Source organism: Bombus bifarius, unplaced genomic scaffold (assembly GCF_011952205.1).
Source record: "Bombus bifarius isolate JDL3187 unplaced genomic scaffold, Bbif_JDL3187 scf7180000010271, whole genome shotgun sequence".
Classification (NCBI taxonomy): domain Eukaryota; kingdom Metazoa; phylum Arthropoda; class Insecta; order Hymenoptera; family Apidae; genus Bombus; species Bombus bifarius.
In genome coordinates, this window is record NW_022885586.1 from 3,985,790 (window position 1) to 4,002,729 (window position 16,940).

Consider the following 16,940-nt stretch of genomic DNA (forward strand, 5'->3'; position numbering starts at 1 on the left):
TAACTGGACGGTTTCTTCTACTGTTCCTGGGAACGATATAGGGCGATGGCAAGGTCGTCCGACGTCCTTGCATTATCTTAGGGGACATAAGGACACTATGAACGCTTATATCTCGAAAACCGTTTGAGATATCGGGATGAAACAAAAACGGGATTAAAAGGCATGCGTTTCTCCATCTACTCAGTAGATTTTAGTAACAAAATGTTGACTTTCTGTGGACAATTTTTATGGTCAAAGTTGAAGTCTTTCCGTGACTATGAGGATTTGTATCAATTTACTGTGATCATTTGATCTGTGCGTGGATAATCAAAATGGTTCTAGTTGTTCGGCAAGCGTATAAATGAGTTGGAGTACTAATATTTAGAAGTTTTGCATGAATTTGGAGTATCAGTAAAAATATCCGAAGAATGGGGATCAGGAAAGGTATAGTAAGTAAACAAATTTTTGAATAGAAATGTAGGAATAGGAAATATGAAATAGGATAGAAATGTGCAAGTGTAGAAATATACAGGGTGGTTGGTAACTGGTGGTACAAGCGGAAAGGGCGTGATTGTACGTGAAAAAAGAAGTCGAAAATATAGAATAAAAAAATTTTTTTTTAATTCTTTTTTAATTTTTTTTTTTTTAATTTTTCCATCGAGACAACGATCTACAGAGAGATTTGTTATAACGTACCGCACGCGTATCGAGCGAAAATTCAAAGTCGATTTTCTCAAAAACAAAGCCTCGAACGAAAAATTTTTATTCCATATTTTCGACTTCTTTTTTCGCGTAGAATCACCCCCTTTCCGCTTGTACCGCCAGTTACCGACCACCCTCTAGAACTAATGTAAAGAATCTGAAGAATGTAAATCGTTTCCGGTTACCAGGTTGCTCGCACTAGATTTATCAAACCGCACGATAACTGAAATGCATTTAATCTCATTGTTTCACATTTACGGTATCAGCAACAATAAACGCATGAATCGCGTGGGCCGTTTTTATCGAAAGCGCCGTGACTACACCACTGTAGGTCGTATTTTATGTCGGCCTCTCTGTTGGTTATGTGTTAATGATTGCTTTTAAACATTCAAGATAAACACGTTGCGCCAATCTCGCGAATATACACATATAACTGTCTGAATGTTTTATTTAGCGTATTCGGTTAGAAACCACGTTCATGGAACGTACATGTACCATTAAAGCTGGTATTTTCGCAATGGTGCTCTTCCCCGTATTTTTTCCCCCCGCTGTTCTTTATTTTCTTTTTCTCGCCGAATGGGATACGAAGAAAAACGGACACGCGTGCAATTTTTTGCACTTTTATACAACGCGGAAGGCGAATAGCGGGTATAACGAAATTGAGGGAAAGTTTTCAAGTTTGTAACGAGACGCGTGTTATTTAGTATCGACAGTTTCAGTGTTTGCGCGTGTGGCAAATTGGAAATGAGCGTTCAACGTAGTTCGCGCTTGTCACCGATAAAAGCGGCAGAATTTTCATGTCCATGAAGTACCATTGAAGACTACGATAGCTGCTTCTACGCGGAGTTTTCCCGGTAGTTGCTGAGAATTTCTGCAGCCGAGGGTCCACCACTGCAGTAATTTTCATTATGTCGCCTGTTATTACTGTAGTTTCGCGTCGCAGCAAACTGATATTACAATTTCAAGCCGTCGAGATCCTTCTCTGTTTTTGTTAGACATATTTTCTCCTATAAGAGACGTTGTAATTAGACTCCTCCATCAAATGCAACGAAATGATGCTCCGGCAAAACTGGAATGACATTTCGTTAATGACTTTACGTTCGTTTTGAATATTATTCGAGAAACAGGCTAATGCACACGGAGGCAGCTAGCAGATGATTAGCTAGGTGGGACGTAGCGAAAGAGAAGAGATTCCGTCTCGGTAATAAAAGCGAAAAATCAATTCCTCGCGCATCTACCTAGGAAACAAATAGAAATTTTATCTACGGTCGCAGACTTTGAACAACCACATGGAAAATGGTAAACAATCTACGTTTTAATAATCCTGAAGTGAAGAAGATATCTTTGTTAGCATATCCTTTCACTTCCATGTACATTTTTATCGTTTGCCGAATATTAATATTAGAAAATATTTTATGACTGGGACGAGAACGTTACATATCGTTATTGTGCGAGTAATTGAATAAATTGTTTGAAAATTTTCTTCCTTCTGTCATTAAAAAAATGACACTTTAATATAATGGATTTTCATTTCAGTTCCATTTCTTCAGTCGCTCTGATAAATGTACCTATGAATTTGCAATACGCTAACTGTTCTCAGTCTTCCTAACAATTAATTAAAGAACAAAGTGAGTATTTCATGTCGCTAGCACCTTCTCCATTCATAACTTCTACAGCTGCGCTTCTTGAAACTTTTCCATTCGTGACCCCTGTTTCGGCCCTGAAAATTTTACGCAACTCTAATTTATCGGTTATGTACATAAAACCGTACATAAAATAAATACAAATAAAACAGTAATGGATAATAAGCGATAGAAGTTGGATTTTAAATAATTCATTGTTACATTTATAATTCGATCACTTATTGCTGCTGATTAGGATAAAATTAAATTTTTATATGTTAATATTTAATATTTATTTTTATTTATTTATATTGACGAGACAAATGTGCTTGTTTATTCTTGTATAAAGAATTAAATCCAGACTAAATATTTCACATGTCACAGCATCTACGATGTTTTTCATAGTTAATCGATATTTCGAGTTTACTGTACGTATTTATACGTACATTTCATTAATTTTTGTCTGTTGGTTTCGAAATAAGATTAATTTATACAAATTTCTCGTTCACACTAATTCAATCTCGATGTGTATAGGCAATAGATGTTTATAAAAAGTTAGAAGCGTGTTTAAGACCATTTTAAAAACTGCTGGGAATTCTGTGCTACTTCTGAATTAAAATCCATATAAACGATTTCTTCAAAAGCTGGTGTTTTATACTTAATGTCGATTAATAACTCGATAAATTTTCCTGAATTCTTTAACGGTAGATAGTTGACATTTTGCATAGCGATTGTAAAAAATATCCGCGTCCCATAATTTAAGAAACTCTAATCTAGAGGGTGAGACAAATTGTTATCCATTCGTTTCTTATTATGTATATCGTAAGAACACGAATCTCCATAAACGCGTACAGTCTACATATGATAATGAATCTACTTATCCTTCAAACAACACAGCTTGAATAAGACATAATACGTATGGTACGATATCGATGACACGTGACAATGAACTTGTTCAGGCCGACCCTTAAGATTCTCATTCACGTGGTGATCGATCGAACGACATCACGACGACACATCGACGTATACCCCTTTAACAGATAATTCTGTTTATTGCAGATAAACGCGGGATGGTCGTTGGGACCTGGGCTTTGCGACATGTGGACCAGCAGCGACGTCCTCTGCTGCACTGCCTCGATATTGCATCTGGTGGCTATCGCGGTCGACAGATATTGGGCAGTCACCGATCTCAATTATATACAGGTTAATTAACACTGTCGCGGTCTGCAGGTAGTTCGTGAGACTAGAACGGTAACGAATGACGAACTTACGTCACGATCGCGTGGACCCCGGAGGGATGACAGTATCGAGAAGGAGATTAGGATATGCTGGGACGTGGAAACGCTCGTGTATATTGATCGTAGAATGCGACTCGATAATCGAGCTCGGTGTCCTGCTTCCCTTTGTACGACCAGAGATCATTAAAACGGAGGATGTAATTAGTAGGATTATTGCATGTACGCTCATAGAATGTTTAGTCTGTTTTTACACGAAAACATTGCATTGTTTCATGCGCCGTATCGTGAAATAACTCGTGATTTCTTTTATAGTAAAATTGCCGGACAAATTGGAAATTTGAGTCGCTATACCCGACTAACGTCCAGTTAGATGTGGAACCGCGATTTTCAAACAATTAAGAATTTTTCATATTTGGTCAAAACCAACCAATCAATTTTTCCTTACATTGTCTATTAGATTGAATATATTTTTTGCATTTTTTAACGTGCCGCAGAATCTTTTTTAATTAATCTGTGTGTAATTTATCTTAATTTCAATCGTTTTGGTAACGTACAGTTTGAATTTTAATTAGGTTATCCGTGCCATAAGATGATAATCGTCGGTATAGCGCGCGATAAAACAACCTTACGTAGGTTATCCACGCGTTATTATCCGAAGGTTAAATTTCTACATGGAAATTCTGTTTGAGAATCGACGAGTATATCGAAATTTCCTACTCGTATCTAGTAATCAATCCACCGTCCTATCCCTAACAGTCAATAGCTAATCGAATCTGAATCCCACGATATCCCATCGCATGTTGGAGATAGTTGCTGCTATGGAATCCGAGATTTATGATCGCGTGATACTGTTGCAATCGACTAAGCTGATTATCTCGAACCAATGAGGTGAAAACGTTTCAGGCCACTTTGAAAACGGTTTTACTATTTTAATCCTGCAAATATCATCGATATGCAGTCTTCTTTGGCCTCGATCTGAATATTAATTTCGAACGGGTCATTATAAAAATATTTTGAAGAGAAAAGGGAATCCTCGAGTTACGAGGACTCGTCAATTCTCGAGTGTGATAGCCGGTGAAAGAATTTCTTTACTTTCAGGCAAGGAATCCACGACGGATCGGTATGTTGATCGTCGCCGTCTGGTTGGTGTCCTTAGGAATCTCGTTGGCGCCTCAACTTGGCTGGAAGGATCCTGATTATTTGGACCGTATAGCGGATGGGACGTGTCTCGTGTCGCAGGACCCTGCATACCAGGTACCTGCCCCTTGATAAATCAGAATCTTCCTCGAGTTATTTCGAAATTACATCTCTACACCTTTATTAATCCGTTATAAATCGAATCTGGTGACAGCGGTCTACAAATTAATTTTTTTTCGTCGCGTATAAGGTTCAATTGTCTTTGTGCTGAATACAGAAATAAAAATCACACACGAAACATACGACAAGTGTATCTTTGTTGATTTTCTGACGTTTATATCATTTGCTAGGTAAACAGGAGTATAATATGAAATGCTGGAAGAAGGACTATTTGCCAGATAGTCGAAGAATATGATAGATACGATGTTTATTTAGAAAACAAATGAAAAGTTTATTTTGTAGGGAGCGATATATTTTTGAAAATATGTTGGAAATATCGAGCAAGGCGACAGAAACACATATTATATACAAGGATCAAATGAAAAGAAAGTTTCGATATAGAATTGGTTGGCAACATATTGAATTCTAAAATTACTCTTCCATAAATAATAAAAACTCTGCGTGATTGAAAAAAATCTGATCACAGATTGGAATTCAGCGAAAAAAAATACACGAAGACCAATGCAAATATTCACTGTGACAAACACCAGTGTTTGTTAACCGGAGTAATCTTCCTGTGAAATTGAAATTCATTCAATTGAAACTCGTTACGTAACGATATTACTCGCCCGTTATTGCATAACGATATCATTTCTTCTTTTTTTTTTTTTTTTAGGAACGTATGACCTTTCCTATATATATAAGAAATACTTACTATTCGATTGTGTGAAATTTTCTTAAATATATTTGCAGATTTTTGCCACGTGCACCACTTTCTACCTGCCGCTGCTCGTTATTCTATTCCTGTACTGGAGGATATTTCAGGCGGCACGAAAGCGAATCAGAAAGAGACCAGGAACTATCGTGCAACCACCTCGTGAAAGAAGAGGCATCCTTAGACTCGTCACAAGAAGGTTCCGCTTCTCCCCCACGAATCTGAATAGATACACGGTTGCGAGGCTCGTTAGCGGCGTGCCTTAACTATCCTTCCCCATTCGTGATTTTCACGAGGCCGGTTTCTTGCGCGCCACAGACTAATTACGTTGCTGAATCGCTGAGAATACTTATACGTAACAGCTTGTTAACGTTACGTTGCATTACGTGGCATTTCTAGCAGAAATCTTGTTAAACGTACGCTGTTGCTCATAAATGTGTGGACGTTTTGGTCTATTTGCATAAAAAATACTTGAACGTGATAGCAAAACGTATGAATTAATGGAAAACTTAGGATTCCAGGGAAACATTTACTATCTTCTTGGAGAATCGATAAATTCATTGAACTACTAAGATATCAAACTGATAAATTCCATTTTCTGGATATTGTCTAATTTTAGTAATGGAACAAAGTGAATGGGGTGGGATTTTTCAGAAACCAAACGACTAGTCTCGAAATGTGTCCATACATCGCACGAAATACAAATTCATTGAAAGACTTATCGATATTTATATTAAAATTAAATATATAATTTATCGAAGCATCATTGGTTTTTTAAATATTACTGCCAGGATTATAGTCTATCAATTTGAACGAATCTTATGCATTTTATGTAAGTATAGTTTGACAACCAAATGAATCGACAACTCTTTAAAAACAACAAAATTGCTTCATAACGTTTGACACTTGCAAATACCAATCTTTTTATTGCGCGTTAATATTTAGCATCATTATTTAACTATATTTTATACTTTGCGACAGCTCCAATAGAGGATGAAATCCTACCAAATTCAAATAATCCACATGATTTACAAATGTCTATCGCAAATAACCAAATGTCCACATACTTTTAGGCAAACATAGAATATTTCTGTCGAGCCAATACTGCAGAATCGATATTAATTCTCATTCGATTAACACAGGCGTATTGCTAATTTTCTAATGAAATTTACGTTCTATGAAACACAATGAAACATCCCTGTACTTTTGTATGACAGTATAAAATATCTCTATCCACCTAAGGAGATCAAAAATAATTTTAATCGCAGCTTGATTAAAACTGACGTACATTTCAGACCGAGGGAGGAGTCAACAGCGTTCACCATAACAAGATCCACGCCGGACCATTCGTCGATCTCGCCGGAGAAGTCGTCGTCGTACAACGGCGCGAACGCGACGCAGTCGACCACCGTCACACCGTCAACAGTGTCAACGACAACGACTACCACGACGACTACCGTCACCAATCCTTCTAGCAGCCATTCGACCTCCTCGAGCAAGAAAACACGCGAGACGATCGAGTCGAAACGCGAGAGGAAAGCTGCGAAAACGCTTGCGATAATCACCGGGGCGTTCGTCGCGTGTTGGTTGCCTTTCTTCTTGGTCGCGTTGCTTCGTGCCACGTGCGAGGCCTGCGAGCCACCGGAGCTAATAGCGAGCGTCTTCCTGTGGCTGGGCTACTTCAACAGCACCCTGAACCCTGTGATATACACGGTATTTTCACCAGAGTTCAGGCAAGCCTTCAAGAGGATACTTTGCGGTGGTTCCAGGATAATTCGCTGACAGTGGATTTAAATTCGATGAAAAATGGAACGCGACAAGAGAATGAGCAGTGAGTGAAATTGAACAGATGCATGGATGAATGATGAACGATCATCTTGTACATAAAAGAGTTATTATTAATTCCTTCCTCTCCTTTGGAATAGTTCAAATGCTACGTTCAAATGCCGTATCGTACTTAGGCAAACCTTAGAGATACCGTAGAAATTTGTCCCCTGAAAGATTTCGTTCGAACGACGAGTTTATCGGCCATTTGGATGCTGATCGAGGCTAACACTTTCGCTGCTATTGACGTATATTGTGTGCCGATTTAATTATCTAAGGATTAGCGATCCCGTCGACGCACACGGTACGTTGCTCTGATTATTTCACAGTAGGAGGCTCTACTGGCGCAATTGTTGAGCTTTCGCGTGTTATAGAATGACCTAAAAAGACTAGAAGAAAGCGTGGAATAAAGAAATAATTGTTACTCAAGATAAAGACGCTTTCGACGAAGAAAAATTTGCAATTCCAGAAATGGACAAGTAATATTTAAATACATAGCAGCGAATGTGTTCAAAATTTACACGTAGTCGACGTTGCCCGGAAGAGTTTCCCGTGCAACGACGCGATTTTTAGAAATTAAAAGACATTTTGCGTGGCCGATTCGACGGCTGTTTCCATCGAAACGACTGTTTCTAATATAACGCTGCATCTTACGCGAAGAATCCCGTCTTTAAAATAGCTCTGTATTCCTCGGATATGTCTAACAATAAAATAAAGATACTTTATCTACTAACGTTTAATTAACGACTGGAAGGACCGCCAAAATACTTTCGAACAGAATGGGGCGGATCAAAAGCGGAGAAACGAGAGAGCGATTGAAATCTCGGATTGGTGGATTACCAGTGACCCAGTTGACGCCTTTACGATAGTTCCGATCGATTATTTCAAGATTTCAATGAAGGGAACGTCGTCTGAATAGAATTGTCTAGTAACTTATGCTTTACGATTAACGTACGATGAAACAGGAAAATTTCATTCGATTTACTGTAATTCCTAGATCCACAGAAATTGCTGGTGATTTAATTAGACGATACGTCAACGATCTATTATGTGATCGATATATTATGTAAATTAGAACTATCGTATATTTACCGAGGCACGTCGAGAGGAAAGGTAATTAAAATCGATTAATTTCTCCTGATTGCTCGAATCGTTCGAAATATTGGCGTCACGAATAACGTATACGCAACAACTATCGCGTACATATGTATAAACGTTCATTTTTTTCGTTGCTGCTCACAAAATCGTTCTGAGATCGTCTTAAAAAAAAAACAAAAAAAAAAAATAATATCGATTAAAGATAACATAGAGTTAGGCCATCGACGATGAAAATAGATCGTCGATTTCTCTTCATCAAAAAAGAAAAAGAAGTAAAAAAAAAAATGATATCGTAGTTTCCACTGATGTTCCATTGAATTCGTGAATCGGAACGACGCGTTAACGTCGTCCTGTTGTAAATACTATGGCGTTTCTATAGCAAATAATCTTCCTTCCCTAAGGTATTTAAATGAATCGGTGATAAAGAAAAAGGCGGCCAGGTCGATCAGCTTGCGCCAGCTAGTTCGCATCGTTGTTCTCGAATAGCAGGTGATCGAAATTTTGCGCTTCCGTGTCGCGTTCGATTGCTCACGATTTCGATTTGGTGCGGGACACGTCGGAAGAGACCGCCTTCCACGCTCTGTTAATGTTCCACGATCGTGCATACACATCTGAATCGTGTTTTCTTCGAAGAAGGGAACACTTTTTATAAGCTGGTTGATTTAAAAAAAATGTTTCATCGAATAATTGGTTCCTTCCTTCTTTCCAATTTCTTTGATATCTCAGTCGTGATTTTTAATAATTCACTGCAGCTTTAGCTTTAATCAAATCTTTTATTAAATGCCTCTTCCTTTCCTTCTGGATATTTTCATTAATATTTCGATCGATCGCGCTCTTTGTGTAATTCTTTGCACCTTTAATTTTATCCTTAATATGTTTAAACGTTTATATGATTTTCCAATGAATAAGTTTCTTTCTGAATATTTGCGTTAATATTAAATTATAACATATATTCGTCTCGTTTCCTCCATATGGTGATATAATAAAAACTAGACGAATCAATGTTTCATTTGATTTTACATTTTTTTTTTTTTTTTTTTGTAATTCCCTGTCCTTTCAGTCTTTTATCGTAATTTTATAGCACAACTATTTACCGAACACTTTTTCCTTCTCCTCTGAATATTAATTATAATATTTCAATCGACTCTGCATCTGTTTATTTTAATTCCATGCACTCTTTGCTTTTCCCTCCCATTTCAACGACGTAATTATTCTACTTATTTTTACATCATTTTTCTTTTATCAAGTTTCCAAAATCTTATATCCAGACACGTAAAGCGACAAGCTACGTGCTCGTAAATCGTCAGAAGATTGTATCAACGATCGTCCAATAACGCCTTACTATGTACGAATGCATACTCTATCTACTAGCGAGTTATCGTCGTTATATCAGCGTTCGGTGGTAGACCCTTCGAACTCTGTAGAGCAATGCGAAGATCGAAATAAAATAAGAAACAGCGAGATGAACGAAGAAAACGTATACTAAGCGACTGTAGTACAGAAATGTGTACTATTTGTCCAGCGATTTAATTAGCTTAAGATTGCGCCCTTTTTCGATGATGCAATATTAAAATAAACGAGGTCGAGGAGAAGTCCCATGGTGTTCGAATGTGGCGTAAAAACGTAGGAAACATAAATACGTTTTAAAAAAGAGAGGCGAGGAAACACGAGACGAGAAACGAAAAAATACCAGAACGTTTACAACGATGCTTCGTATGTATATTATTTCTTTGCAATCACTGATGTAAATAAATGCAACAGTTTGAAAAACCGTTGGCTAAATCGTTCGGCTGACGTCAACTTGATATTCCGTTCTTTGCTTCCTATCAGCTTGTCCGCTTTCTCTCTCTCTCTCTCTCTCCCTCCCTCTCCCTCTCTCTTTTTTCGTTATTTTCTCAAAAAAGAAAGCTGTTTATCAACCGCGTTGTTGCATCGTGAGAAAACGAGAGAAAATTTCCACTCGGGCTTTATCAGAGGTTCTTGCTCGTCGACGTGAGAATTTTTGTTGATTTAACGAATGAATTGTTCGACGGTTACCATGCCATATTTCACCGTCGAACATACTGATGAGCGATAATTATTAGCGGCGACACATCGATCGAATAATATAACGAATGTTCCCTCTCGTAATTGGACAATATGTCTTTATTATTTTCGACGACAGTGGAACATTACCAAAGCAAACAGAGTCTAATGAAACATTACAGTCGCGATATATGCAGAAATGTTCGAGTCACTGGCCAGGAAATACTGATACTATTACTCCTAATCAGCAATTCGCGATATTAACAATCGATGTTTCGTTTAAAAGCTGACAGAGGCGCTAAACGTTTCTGAAATATCTTTTTAGAGGCACCGATAGATAGAAATGAAATACGTTGTACGATTTGATTTTCTGATAATACAATGAGAAGAAATTATTTTCGAAATTCTGTCTGGCGAGTGTGCAACGAATTGCACGGCGACAAATGTACGGGGAAATGTCGATGCAAAAATCATTCGAGTGACCAATTAATAGAGATATCGTATAACGCCTCCGTGATATAAAATTATTATCGGCTATTTGGCTCTGTAATAAACGCTGGAAATTCAGATTCGATAATTAGTATTGTCGTGAACATTAACGGTATTATTTCGCAGACGATGTTGCTTGAAATTTGCCTGTACGTAACAATTCAATTTATTTTCCTTTTTATTCAAATTATTTCATTTCAATTACACTATTACGACAATTATGTAGAATCAGACAAAATCATTCTCAGTTGTTATACAGATCCTCTTTGATAATTTTCATCGATGCAAGAGCGACCGATGTAACAAACGATGGGCGTTCCGTGTGTTTAACTGAGGAGTGTAAAAGATTCGGTAAAGTTTTATTCAAAATAGAAAACAGCTGGGAGAAAATAATAAGGGAACGTTTTCTTTGACGATCGTATAAAACAGCTACGAGGATACTAACGAACATGAACGCATCCGCGGATCCCTGCGTGGACTTCTATGAATATGCATGCGGCAACTGGCCAACGATACATTCGCTTCCACTTGGAGAGAATTCCTGGCAATTGCGAGCCATTTCTGACAACGAGAACAAAAGAAGAATCGAGGGTAAGTTTCACCCGTTTCGTAAATTCCCTTTGGGGATGACGAACAGAATTTTGCAGAAATGATGAAGATGAAGCTGCGAGGCGACGAAACCTCACCGGTAAAGGTTGCGAAACAATGGTACAAAACTTGTATGAACACAGGTAGTGATCTAATTAAATTACTAATTTATAAACGATTGGCCACTACACGATAGACAATAATTAATTCGAAATTAATACTGGTGACTTAAATATAAAATACCAGAGAAATTGAAATGAAATCTAATTGAAGAAACGCATAAAAAATACAAAATACATAAATGTTAACGTTTTGCAAATTTATGAAATTTCTATGGAAAAAATGGGAAATCATAAGACTTGTACGCTGTAAAATTTCTATCCAAAGTAGAAATTGTTGTAAATTTTGTAAAGTTATAAAACATCTAGAAGAAGTTAAGATTTCATGAAAGTTATAATAATTATCCATAAAAGTTCTATAAAAAAGTAGACATCGCTAATTTTGACCGTTCTGGTACTTTGCCCCGGTTTTGTAGGATATTATACTTTAACGATTGGAAATGTTGTTAAATTTCATTATAAAGAGATTATCCATGAAAATTGTATCGGTTCGATAATTTTCCACTGCTCGTAGAGGATATGAATAAGCGAGGTATGGAACCGATACTCTTCATATTGAATGAAATCGGTGGATGGCCGATAATAATAGGAAAAAACAAGTGGAACGACAGTGAACAGAAATGGCAGAATATCGACGATTATTATGCTCATTTAAGAGGATCTAATTTGTTGCATGATGTCCGAGTCACGGCGTATGGTGATACCAAAGAGGAGACTGTGGTTGTGAGTAATCGATTCTGTTCGTACGTAACAATTTTGCAAATTCCTTCAAACATTTCTAGTTAGACGTTCCCGACATGCCAGCGTATTCGTGGATGCTCGAAGAATTTTTCGAAGCTGACAACGTGACACTTACAATCACTGATAAAAGAGATTTTAGTTATTGGAAGTACATTGTGAAGATAATTTCGAAAACAGCTGAGGCTGGAGGATTTAATACAACAAGCAGCCAGTTAGAAGAGGAAATTGAAGATATATTTAATTTCGAATGGAAATTGTTGAAGGTTTCATTAGTTTAGAAAACAGTTGCTTTACTATGGACTCTGTCACCGACTAAAATTATAACAATAATTTACAGATAAGTAGTATGGTAAATGATTATGTAAATATGACTGTGGCAGGCTTCCAAAAATGGTACGATAATTTAAAGCCACGTACACAGAAATCCATGGTAAATATTTTATTTTTAATGGTTTTCAGTGAATCGTTAATTGACAAAAGTATTTCTTACAGGTAAATTGGATAGATAAGATAATGAGGATTTTTAATGAATCGGGTATCGATATCTCTGAAGACACGATGTTAAAAGTAACCTCACCTGATTACTACGAGAAATTAATCCCCTTACTCGATGAAACTCCAAGCAGAACCATAGGTAAAATCATAATGATTTAAGACGAATATAATTGTTCACAATACTTGTTCCATGCACTTATTATTTGTCAAACAGTGAATTACCTTCATTGGAGCTTCGTTTCATCGATGATCACAGAGACTACCGACGAAATGAGGGAATTGGATGAGAAAATGACTGGAAATGATTCAAACGTGCAAGAAAACAGGTTCGTATAACAGATTATAGAACTTTTATAAAATAGAATCAACATAGAAGTTAATGTAGAGTTTGAGTATTGATCGAAATGAATTACAATTGACTTATGCTGAATAGACTGCGAATGTTTATGAATTTGTGTGAAATTTAATGCTTTCAAAAGCAAATCTTTTTTAGCTTGTAGGAGAAACTAATTTTTGTTAATTATTGATAATAGATATACATCTACTCGAATGATTTTGTTTTATAGAGAAGAAGAAATTTTAATGCACGTAATACACTAAAATTTGAGAGTAGTTTCACTCGAAATTTATTTATCGTATTAAATTGATTAATTAACAATTTACTAAAGTATACGTAGCGTGGAAAGATTAAAAGTGCAAGAATGCGCAGAACGTACATAATGTACGCTGATGTATAAAATAAACACGGTGCAGTGCTCTTTATAATATTCAGCGAGTGAAGCAAACTTCTTTCTACGTTCTTTAATTATAATTTTTCTATGTTTTTTATAGGAATTTCATAACTGAAAAACTTCTAAATTTGGAATTTTTCATAGAAATTTTGTAATTTACAAATTTACAAATACCCGATTTCTTGTATGAATTTTAAAAACTTGTTTCTTCGATTGTACGAAGTTGCATAAACGTTCGTAGTCCAATGACATAGAATCTAGAAAGCACTAAGTAATCAGAAAATATCTCACGTTAAATTTGAAGCATCTGTGGAAAGTAGAACAGCGACTCGAGTAAAATACGAATATGGCGCAATTAAGATTATGACGTGCACGTATGTAGCTGCACGTGGCGGTGATTTAATTTAAATTAGCCGTTCGAATTACCTGGTTGCTGGTGGCGCGATTATTTTCGAATTATTCGTAGGTCGGACTGGTGCATCAAGAAGATGGAATTAACGAAAGTCGTAGCGCACGTGGAATACGTAAGAAGATATTTCTCCGACGACATGATAGAAACGGTAAAATTCTCGTACCATTTACATGGATAGAATAAGGGCGCAAATTAAGAATTATATAAGTTAGGTCGACAGATTAAATTATACAGATAAGACTTTTGTTTTCTGATAAATCAGGCATTGAATGCGTTGGATGACATAGAAGAGGAAATGAAGATACAAATTAAAGAATCGAATTGGGCGAACAAGAAGATAAAAGATTTGGCTTTAAGAAGAATTAAGTTTATAAAAAAAAATATTGGTTACCCGGATTGGTATAATAACGCGACTATCATGGAAAATTATTCTGCAAATGTTTGTCAATCTTTTATTTATAATAATCTTGAGAATGGAAAGTTTCATGGTTTAACTTTAATTTACAGCTTACAATGGGACCGAAGTATTTTGAAAATGCATTGGAGGTTCAGAGATATTATAAATTCAAGGAATTGCGTCTTTTGAAGTATAAAGATGTAGCGGAACCGTAAATATTCGTATTTAAAATTAATTTAATCTGAACTTATAATTTGCATTAATTATGTATTGTTATAATTTAATGCTTAGCATTTATTTGTCTTTTTATGTATAGATGGATTATCGATCCTTTGACTCTCAATGCAATTTATTTGAGCCAATCGAATTCAATTAGTAAGTGCCATTTATTTTGCTATATGTATATATTAAACACACGTAATGTATCAAGCCACTAAGGTTTGATTTTTCTAATTGTACAGCTGTACCCTTGGTGAATTTACAGGAACCATTTTTCAGCAGAAATCAACCAAAGTACGTAAAAAAATTTCCCTTTAAATTCTCATTCGGTCACTGAATCTTTAATTACGATATCTTTTCCTTCAGTACGATTAATTACGCGTTGACTGGGTTTTTATTAGCACACGAATTGCATCATCCATTTGACGAGCTAAGTAAGTAGCTCTATTTCATCAAAATTTATATCATTTTTATGACTGTTTTATTAACTTACAGATATTTTCAGGGCGTCTTTTCAATGAACGTGGCGAGGAAATAAACTGGCCAGATGAAATGACGAAGCAATACTATAAAAGTGCTCAGTGTTTCGTTGATCAGTACGACAACTATACTTTAGATGGGACATCTTCTGGTCCAAAAATCAAGGTAATGATTTATCTCATTCACGACGGTATCATTGCGATAAATATTTATCAAGAATTTTACAATCAAACATAAGTATTACTGATATGTCAATTATCGAACAGAATTATGGCAATCAGACTTTCGACGAAAATATGCCAGATACCATGGGATTAAAAACTGCGTTTAAAGCGTACAAACGAAGAGAAATAATAAACGGCAAACCAGAATCAACACTGCCTGGCTTGGAAATGTTCAACAATGATCAAATTTTCTTCCTATCGTCTGCTAATGTACGCATTTTAATAAAAAATAAAACATTTCTTCGATGTATTTTATGTTTTAGTTTGTTTTTCATTTGATTTTTCTTCTTTTTCTTTAAGTTATGGTGTGAAACCAGAGATTCCCAAACGTTAGTCACAGATGCCAAATTAGACATACATAGTATTGGACGATTAAGATCTATAGGGGCTCTTTCGAACAATGAGGATTTCGCAGCTACATTTTCCTGTCCTCTGGGCAGCCCTATGAGTCCTAAGAAGAAATGCAACATATGGAAGATATAGCAGGTACATTTCAATTAAATGTTCAATCATTCGATTCAATTTAACATACCATTGCAGCAATAAAATAGAAAAATGAAACGAAGTTAAAAGTGTGCGTCTATTTTCATCTTTGTGCTCTCAAATCGGTTATTAATTATATGTTATCGGACGTAGATAGTGCGATAGATACAACTATTACAAATCTTATATAATCTTTTACTAATACAATGCGATGGTAACGCTAAAAATTGATAACGCAGTGGAGATAGTAACGCACGAATTGAAGGGAGTTTGGCGTACGCGGAGGTGCAACTTTCCCTTTGATGGCTGTTGGTATCAAAAGTGAGAACAAGGCGCGCATTCGCGTACCTTGGGTTTCGAATATGGAGCAGCGATAGATACAAAAATCCTTAGTAATTGTATCGGTAAAACAGCAAAACATCAGTAGTCGGCCATCACAAATGTCACGCTTATTCTGTATCTCGTCGGTAAGACTATCAGTGATAACTGTGATAATTCCTATATTCACAGAGAGCGCAAGAAACACTGATTTTTTGACAGATCGGTATTTCGCAATCTAAAACGCGAAGTTCCATTTAATGTCACGTCTATCGTGTCCTTAATAAATTTTCTTAGTCAATGGTATATACCATCTGTGTTGTCGATATAGAAATTTCCTTTTTACCATCGGCCAGTACGACGCTTTCCCGAAAAATGTTTGAAAGCGAATTTCTCAGGAACCGGTGGAGATTTTTGGATAAAATGTGGTGATTTGTTTCGGGAGAATATCTATGCGTGGTATTTTTACCACGAATAAGATTTTGTGATTCTATTAAGAAAATAAAGCGTGAATGGTTCGGACTTTTATTAAAAGTTTTTAACTAAAACGAGAGCGTATTTCAATAACAAATTAAGGGAAGAGAATAGAGTTGGTAGGTTTGGCTTGCAAGTCAGTGTCCGACAGAACCGGAATGATATCTAGGTTTTCGCTTTCATCGACGCTCGGTTTCCTGAAGAATAGCTCTCTCAATAACGTTCCCTCTGTGGTAGGTTCGTCCAGGTCGTTTTTACCCTTGATACGTAC

At 36.3% G+C, this 16,940-nt stretch overlaps 2 protein-coding genes across 5 annotated transcripts in view; both read left to right on the forward strand.

Annotated features, from left to right (window-relative positions):
- Positions 1-8,035, forward strand: part of LOC117216319 (5-hydroxytryptamine receptor-like) — a 43,769-nt gene extending 35,734 nt beyond the window's left edge. For all 3 annotated transcript variants that reach the window (XM_033462934.1, XM_033462938.1, XM_033462937.1), the window contains exons 3-6: positions 3,363-3,506; positions 4,640-4,795; positions 5,591-5,751; positions 6,848-8,035. In XM_033462934.1, coding sequence (XP_033318825.1) covers positions 3,363-3,506; positions 4,640-4,795; positions 5,591-5,751; positions 6,848-7,334 — 948 coding nt within the window. In that variant the 3' untranslated portion in view covers positions 7,335-8,035. The remainder of the gene's footprint in view (positions 1-3,362; positions 3,507-4,639; positions 4,796-5,590; positions 5,752-6,847) is intronic.
- Positions 8,036-10,959: 2,924 nt separating this feature from the next.
- Positions 10,960-15,898, forward strand: LOC117216469 (neprilysin-1-like). 2 transcript variants are annotated; one of them, XM_033463176.1, is made up of 18 exons: positions 10,961-11,137; positions 11,248-11,339; positions 11,418-11,579; positions 11,636-11,719; positions 12,210-12,418; positions 12,478-12,699; positions 12,774-12,866; positions 12,929-13,070; positions 13,146-13,257; positions 14,129-14,222; positions 14,337-14,513; positions 14,582-14,682; positions 14,788-14,846; positions 14,933-14,984; positions 15,057-15,124; positions 15,196-15,335; positions 15,437-15,604; positions 15,695-15,898. In XM_033463176.1, exons 1-18 carry the CDS (start codon positions 11,118-11,120, stop codon positions 15,875-15,877), a joined length of 2,178 nt encoding a protein of 725 aa, XP_033319067.1. In that variant the 5' UTR covers positions 10,961-11,117; the 3' UTR covers positions 15,878-15,898. The 2 variants fall into 2 exon arrangements, with proteins under 2 accessions (XP_033319068.1, XP_033319067.1); XM_033463177.1 differs by lacking the exon at positions 14,337-14,513 and having other exon boundaries at positions 10,960-11,137.
- Positions 15,899-16,940: the final 1,042 nt, after the last annotated feature.